The 7,155-nt window shown below is 46.3% G+C and overlaps 3 protein-coding genes across 3 annotated transcripts; 1 reads left to right on the top strand and 2 right to left on the bottom strand.

The window, feature by feature from the left end:
* Positions 1 to 621: 621 nt before the first annotated feature.
* Positions 622 to 2,046, bottom strand: FOXG_20503 (uncharacterized protein; the record flags this gene model as incomplete). Its single annotated transcript, XM_018400786.1, has 1 exon — positions 622 to 2,046. The coding sequence occupies one exon, from the start codon at positions 2,044 to 2,046 to the stop codon at positions 622 to 624; it is 1,425 nt and encodes a 474-aa protein (XP_018249435.1).
* Positions 2,047 to 3,588: 1,542 nt separating this feature from the next.
* Positions 3,589 to 4,756, top strand: FOXG_11297 (uncharacterized protein). Its single transcript, XM_018390886.1, has 2 exons — positions 3,589 to 3,750; positions 3,805 to 4,756. Exons 1-2 carry the CDS (start codon positions 3,730 to 3,732, stop codon positions 4,573 to 4,575), a joined length of 792 nt encoding a protein of 263 aa, XP_018249434.1. The 5' UTR covers positions 3,589 to 3,729; the 3' UTR covers positions 4,576 to 4,756.
* A 51-nt stretch (positions 4,757 to 4,807) lies between these two features.
* FOXG_11296 (O-acetylhomoserine (thiol)-lyase) lies at positions 4,808 to 6,510 on the bottom strand (the record flags this gene model as incomplete). The annotated part of the gene is made up of 6 exons (XM_018390885.1): positions 4,808 to 4,963; positions 5,014 to 5,673; positions 5,727 to 6,086; positions 6,136 to 6,219; positions 6,291 to 6,345; positions 6,461 to 6,510. 6 exons carry the CDS (start codon positions 6,508 to 6,510, stop codon positions 4,808 to 4,810), a joined length of 1,365 nt encoding a protein of 454 aa, XP_018249433.1.
* Between the last annotated feature and the right edge of the window lie 645 nt (positions 6,511 to 7,155).

The raw sequence follows: 7,155 nt of genomic DNA, 5'->3' as shown, positions 1-7,155 counted from the left end.
AGCCTCATTTACAGTTCTCTTGCTTCAAGGAAATTGAAAGATAGGTGGGAGACAAGAATGAAGGAGGAGGCTCTATTTGTATGATTGCTAAGATGGATAGAGATTCTGACCTTTGTTTCAGCCCGCGTCTAGTTGATGAGGGAGAGCTGACTGGACTATTACCAAGCCATGCGCATGCAGCTATTTTATGGTGGTTGGTTGAAGCTGAAAGCTTGAGTGCTACACCACCCAAAGACATCATTCTTTACACTGAAAAGAGTGGTATTCAGACTAGGAAATAGACTTAGAAATATGCTTGATTTCCTCGTATTTTGAGGCTTTGTAATCATTATTTATTCTTCCAATTTGTTCCTGAGCTCAAGTGGCTGAAGCTATTCTAGACTGTCTTATGCCACTAACACCCAAGGGTCGGCCGCCTGGTGTTGATCCCCCGCCCTCTCACGTTCCACCAACCACTGAGTCTTTGACCTATCCTGCAATGACATTCGGATCATATTCTCCGTCGAGACCCTGCATTTGCTATACGAACTGAATCTGCATCTGGTAAAATACGGTAATCCCAAATTGCGATAGTACATTCGCATATCCTCCATCGACATTATCCAAGCATATTGGTTGAAGCTAAAAGGTAACACTCTTCGACATCTCATTAACACGATCCATGAGTTCCTTCAATCTATCGTCACCTTCTCCTCCTCCAATAACAAGCTCTGCTAAACTGCTCCCCTTTTCTTGGTCTTCATACCAGCTTATCACACACATACGACCGTCTTGAAACTCAGCCTTGAACATATCCAGAAACTCGTCGCGACGCTGTTGCACCTCAGTAGAGAAGGATGATGCAATGTAAAGTTCTCGGTTTGTAAAATGTTTTCGTAGTAATGGCAGATAGCAAGAGTCTGTTGTGCAAACATTGAGATCAACCACGTGAAAGCAATCTGCGTCCTCAAGGACATCTGCTCCTGCAGGACCAATGTACTCGTACGATTGAAGCCATTCCGATATCTGGTTCGTGAGCGTTTCAAATTTGAGTCTCAACCCGCTCTGTTGGCGGTAGTCGATTGTACTTCCAACCCAAGCTGTACTATCTTGAATCATCTGTTTGGACACTCCTAGAAACACTGGTTCTTGCCCCTTCTTGTTGTTAAAAACCGTCATTCCATAGTCACCAATTGGATTTTGTATCATGTCTGAAAGAAGCATTGTTGCGGGCTCGAGATGCGAGTTATCCGCGTTGACAGAGGAGAGTAACCGGCCGAGAAACCCCTTTCCCAGGTTATCAATAATCTTTTGCCGTTGCTCCTCAGTCTTGACAATGAACGTCCCTGCACCACCAAATGTTGCTTGGCTCTTGAGCACGAATGGAAGGGGATGAGACTTGAGTGCGTCGTATATTCGCTGACTCTGCTCTTTGAGCCATGTTCCCCTGTTACCAGTACAGTCTCCTGGAATAACGAAGCTGTCAAGACCACAGCCTGTACAAGGAGCGCAACATGATTGCGCATCTTTAGGGATACCTTTGACTATTATGATGACACACTTCGGTGTAGGAAGACCAGAGTCTGCCAAGGCACGCTTCGAGTTAAGGAACCAATGTGTCTCGAGTGGAACGACGTTGCTGTGTCTCTCTAAACTATCATGAACGACTTTACAGGCGAGTAAGTCAATTCCAGTCTCGTTGATAGGGATCGAATCAGGTCCCTCACAAAAGACAGGTTGTGGCCGTTGATAATCGGGAAGTGTCGCCGACGTCTTGGCGACCTGTTTCCGATCATGGTCTCTCTTCTTTGAGTCTCCGTCCATATAGAAGAAGATGACTGGCGCTGTGCCACATACGAAAGCGCCCCGTTGATTTACGAGTGAGAGATACTTGATGGCCGTTGCTGAATTCTCCTTCTCTGTGCGTGACCCCTTACTGCTTGTAAAGGGGCCACCCTGGTAGATGTATTTGTGGTTAGGGGTAATCTTGCGGTAAAGGTCATTAAGAGTCGTGTCCAGTACCGCTTTAGGTAGCTGTATATCTGTCGTCTTATGTGTGACTTTCATCTTGAAAGTGATTTATCATGGGGTCTGGCTATTTTTTACTGTCATTTCACAGCCGATAGACGCCTCTATATGTACTCTATGGAGTCTTACGTCCAACGTTAATCTATTATCAGTCTCACGATAGATCTAAGGGGTAGCTCCCTCCCACGTGTGGGGGCTTGATGATCATTAACAGCTTGTGTAATGGCTCATTCTACCATGACGTCGAATTCTCTCAGATCTGGAAGCGAGATCACAGGGCGGCTTTAGTACAGGAGATATCATTATCTCGAGAGGAAAACATATATGGATATTTTGTGACGTCAGAATTCCGCATATGTGATCAACTCCAATATTAACCACTGCGAGTACTCTAGCTAAAGTGAAGTAGTTTGGCAAGTAATTGCAATAGCTTAGCGAAGGACGCAAGGGCTAGCCAGCTGCAGGCTGCTTGGAATTCCTGTATCTTGGTCCCTCGATACCAGACTCATGGGGCCAAAAGTACGCGTTTATAAGATCGACAAACTCATGATGAATTTGAACTTTCTTATAATCCTCTGACTTGTCACAGTGCCAGGGGAGATCTAATAGTATGTAAGTGGTATGTCTATACTAACACTTGTCAAAATAGTATGCTGACGTTGATATGGTTGCGCCTATCACGGCTCAGCAGCCCCCAAGCAACTGCGTCAAGTTTTAGAGCTGGCCAGATCACTAAAGTGCCTTTTTTATACAAGTTACGAGTGCTCCATTCAATTCGTTCACTCTTAGCTCGAAGTATCTTATTCATCCGCCTAGTGTAGCTGGGTATCTTAGAATGATGGATGCTCGAAACTACTGAGATCTTTGGACATGTCCCAGTGGTTAATTTACATTCTTTTTTATAGTTTCACTAGAGTTCAAAATGCTGGCCTCATTTTTCTTTTCATCTTGATCCCTCTTCGAAAAGCATTTCACTTATATTCCACACTCGCCTTGCCATGCTCATCATGCAGATAATTATGTTCACCCTTACGCATAGCTCTCGATTTCATGTCTTCGTAATTCTGCGTTATTCCGACTACCTGATGTCACGCGCTATTTGTTAAAAGGACATTTATACCCTTGTTATCATATTGGCATGAATCAACTATCCTCACACTCACATATCAGATATGATGGTTTTACTGTTGGCGACCGAAGCCCTGAGACTCCCGTGCCCTATTACTATTTATCATGTCTTTTAGTCTCGTCAGTTTATCAATCTCTCTTGCTCTTGTGGCTGATTACTGGAAAGCTGTCATTCTTCATTCTCAGACATGCCCTAGTTACGTTGCTCATAAACGAGTTGACAGAAACAATACATTACTGTTTCTTTCAAGGGTTTGGTAGCCTCTAGGAAAGACATCATGTGGTTGATAGTCCTAGTTTGCTGCGTCATCTTGACACCACCAAGCTCCTGCACCTTGGCACATACAGAGTAGCTTGGTTACCATGTCCCTGTTCGAAGGAATGACTCTCATTTATTAACAGTAGCTGCAGGCAGCTCAATACGTTTCAGTGCCTCAGGATGACGACTGAAATGATAGGATCTTGAAGGAGTGGTCACGGGACTGTAGATCTCATCGTTGTGAACGTGAGTCACAACATCAGCATCCAACGTACCAGGCTGTGGCAAGCCTCATCTTGATGCTTGCATTCTTGATTTAGTATTCAGGAAAAAGAATGGAGTATTACTGCAAAAAGGTAAACGAAACCGTTCTACAGTCCATTGCGGAGTTAAACTAACTCATTCATCAGTCATGGCAGAGTGGCCATTTCATCGGGAGAGTAAAGAGCCACGATGAGCTCATCGAAAACGCTCGCAAACTCATTCAAGACTTTCAGAATGCCCGTTCAGAAATCGGCGATGACTTTCCATCTCTCGTCGAAACTGCCATTGAACTGGAAGAACTCGACAAGTCGGTCGCTCTCGTCCAACAAGAGGAGTCGCTTCGCACCGCAGCAGTGATCAGAGAGATAAAGGGCGCTATCAGGAGTGTCCACTATCAAAGCTGGGAAGCCGTTCGAGTAGTCGGGAAGAAAAATAAGGCTGTAGAGAAGAATGGACCGGACGCTATGGTCCCAAAGAGATATATTCATTCATTCAGACCCATGCCCAAATGGGTTATCAGGACTAAGGATACCCTTGATAATGCTATCTTATGTGCGCAGGTTGGAATCATCGGCAACGAAAAGGATGGGTTTTCGATTCGGCCCGACAAAGTGTTTGAGATGAATGGAAAGACGAAAGATGTTCTTGGTATTCACATGGTTCTTGCTTTGAGATTGTGGGATGAGCCTACTTGCATCGGTGGCCAGGGTACCTATCCTGACGATGAATCCAAGGGTGAGGGAGCTGGTCAGCATGGTACAGCGGTCGAAGGGATAGACGATGAGAAGCATGATGCAGAGGAGAGTTCTGTTTATGATAACATTACCCTCGACCAGGCGCGTGCTATGGCTGGTGAAGTCGGGGTGCAAGGTTGGACTGAAGCGGCCCGGTTACAACCTCGAAGAATGAAACGCTGAGGATAAGTTACGAGAAGGGACATAGTACCATCATCTGTTACACACAAGCAAGGAGGCATTTCTAGCAATATGGATATTCTTTTGTCATTCTTAAGCAAGTTCACAAGCTAATGGTATTGCACAATTTCATGATGAACAAGATCGCTTTCTCTTCTCTCCAAGCTCCTAGTGGGTATTTCATAAAGCCATTCCTAATCATAGTCCCTTTTCAAACACTCAGTCTTGCGTCTCTCTAAGGGGCAAGAGGGGCCTCGGCCTCCTTGTCACCTACAGGGATATCCTTCTTCTCGCCCTTGGTGGTAGCATCAGCAGCAGCCTTGAAAGACTGCTCAAAGTCGGCGATGATGTCGTCAATGTGTTCGATGCCGACCGAAATTCGGATCAAGTCCTGTTTTTGTTAGCAAGATGAACTCAAATCAAGTGTTAAGGATGACGTACCTCAGTGACACCGGAGCTGCGTTTCTCCTCATCAGAGAGCTGCTCATGAGTGGTGCTCCAGGGGTGAATAGCAAGTGTCTTGGCATCACCGACATTGGCCAAGTTAGAAATAAGCTTGAAGCCATCAACAACCTCACTTCCAGCACCACCACCCTTTACGCCAAAGCTCAGAACACCACCGAAGCCTCTCTTGAGGTACTTCTTAGCCGTCTCATGGTAGGGGTGGCTCTCGAGACCAGGGTACGAAACCCAGCTGACATAGGGGCTCTTCTCAAGATATTGAGCAAGGGCGAGAGCGTTCTGAGCGTGACGCTCAGCGCGGAGACTGAGAGTCTCGAGACCGAGGAGGAGCTGTTGAGCGGCGAAGGGGTTGAGAGTTGAACCGAGATCACGGAGGATTTCGACTCGGGCGCGGATGATGAAGGTGATGTTGCCGAAGGTCTCGTAGAACTTGAGACCGTGGTATCCCTCAGAAGGCTCGTGGAATTGAGGGAATCGAGCAGCGTTCTTGCCCCAGTCGAACTTTCCGGAGTCAACGACGACACCGCCGATTGTGGTTCCATGGCCTCCAATCCACTTTGTGGCAGAATGAACGACAATATCAGCACCGTGATCGATAGGGCGGATGAAGTAGCCACCAGCACCGAAGGTGTTGTCGACCTAAAAATAACCATCAACCCAGCGGACAGCCTAGTACAGAATTGTTGACTTACAATAACAGGAACACCCTTCTCATGAGCAGCCTTGGAAATAGCCTCCAGATCAGGAATGTTATACCTGGGGTTTCCAATACTCTCAACATAGACAGCCTTTGTCTTATCATCAATAGCAGCCGCAATGTCCTCAGGCTTGTCACCATCGACAAACTTGGTCTTGATGCCCAGACGAGGGAAGAAGACCTTGAATTGGTTGTAAGTGCCGCCGTAGAGGTTAGAAGTAGAGACGATGTTGTCGCCGGCTTGAGCGAGGGTGCTGATGGCGAGGAACTGAGCAGCCTGGCCTGATGAGGCAGCAAGGGCTGCGACACCGCCTTCGAGAGCTGCGATTCTCTTCTCGAAAACATCGACAGTTGGCTGGCTGTGTAAGTGGTGGGTTAAGCCGGGCTGGGAGTTGAGAACTCACGTTCATGATACGGCTGTAGATGTTGCCGAATTCCTTGAGACCAAAGAGCCTAGCTCCGTGAGCAGAGTCATCGAAGACATAGCTCTGAATACAGTGTTAGTGATTAATTCATGATGCGAGGCTATGAGAGCTCCAAGTAGCTTGTGAGAACATACGGTTGTAGCGTAGATAGGGACAGCTCGTGATTTGGTGGTAGGATCGACCTCAGCTCTGAAGGAAACGAGTTAGTTTAGTTCTTCCAAACAATGTTATTCCATCAACTGCAGCTGTATAGCAGTTGAAAAGTCCACCATCAGAGCGGAGGCTAATAAGGAATAAAACATACCCCGCGTGAAGCTGCAGTGTCTCAAAGTTCTTGCTAAGTTCCTCAGCCATGATGAATCCCGTTTCCGGTGTCAAAAGATCTAATCTATGTGAACAGCAGGAGAATAAAGAGTAAACAAAACAACAATTCACAGATCAACCCATTCCCCTTTATACTCGCTCGCAACTCATCCAACATGCACTTTCAGGTGCTCTTATTCTTGTGCATCCAAGCCTCTTTGGGCATGGCTCACTAGGACCCCGCGTAGCACGCCATCGAGCTCCCCACGCTTTTGCTTGAGCTGTCTTTACTGTTTGAGAAAGCGAATGGCTTGATCGTCGTTTGACAGCTGCAAATGTATGTATTGTGCAATAACCGAGAACCGCCGAGAACCGTTTATGATTTAGTTTCTCGGCTGGAGATGAATTAATTACGTGTTTTGTATAATTAGTTGGGCTTGTCATGATGATGATGATATGCGGGGTTGATGAATGCTACAGTGTATACGAGGACAGGAACTCGATTGGTTTCCAGGAAATAGATAAGCTTCTTACCTTTGCAGCAGAAAGGATGTCACGTAAACCTGATACAGATGTATAGTCCAATCAGCTGAACGTGGTATTGCACCTCCCACGCAATATATAACATTAGACGATATCGTCCTCAGCTCTCCATGTCCCCCACCATGACCCAAAGTCTAGGTCCAATGGTGCAAT

Source organism: Fusarium oxysporum, chromosome 1, assembly GCF_000149955.1.
Source record: "Fusarium oxysporum f. sp. lycopersici 4287 chromosome 1, whole genome shotgun sequence".
Lineage (NCBI taxonomy): Eukaryota > Fungi > Ascomycota > Sordariomycetes > Hypocreales > Nectriaceae > Fusarium > Fusarium oxysporum.
This window is presented reverse-complemented; position numbering and strand designations above follow the sequence as displayed.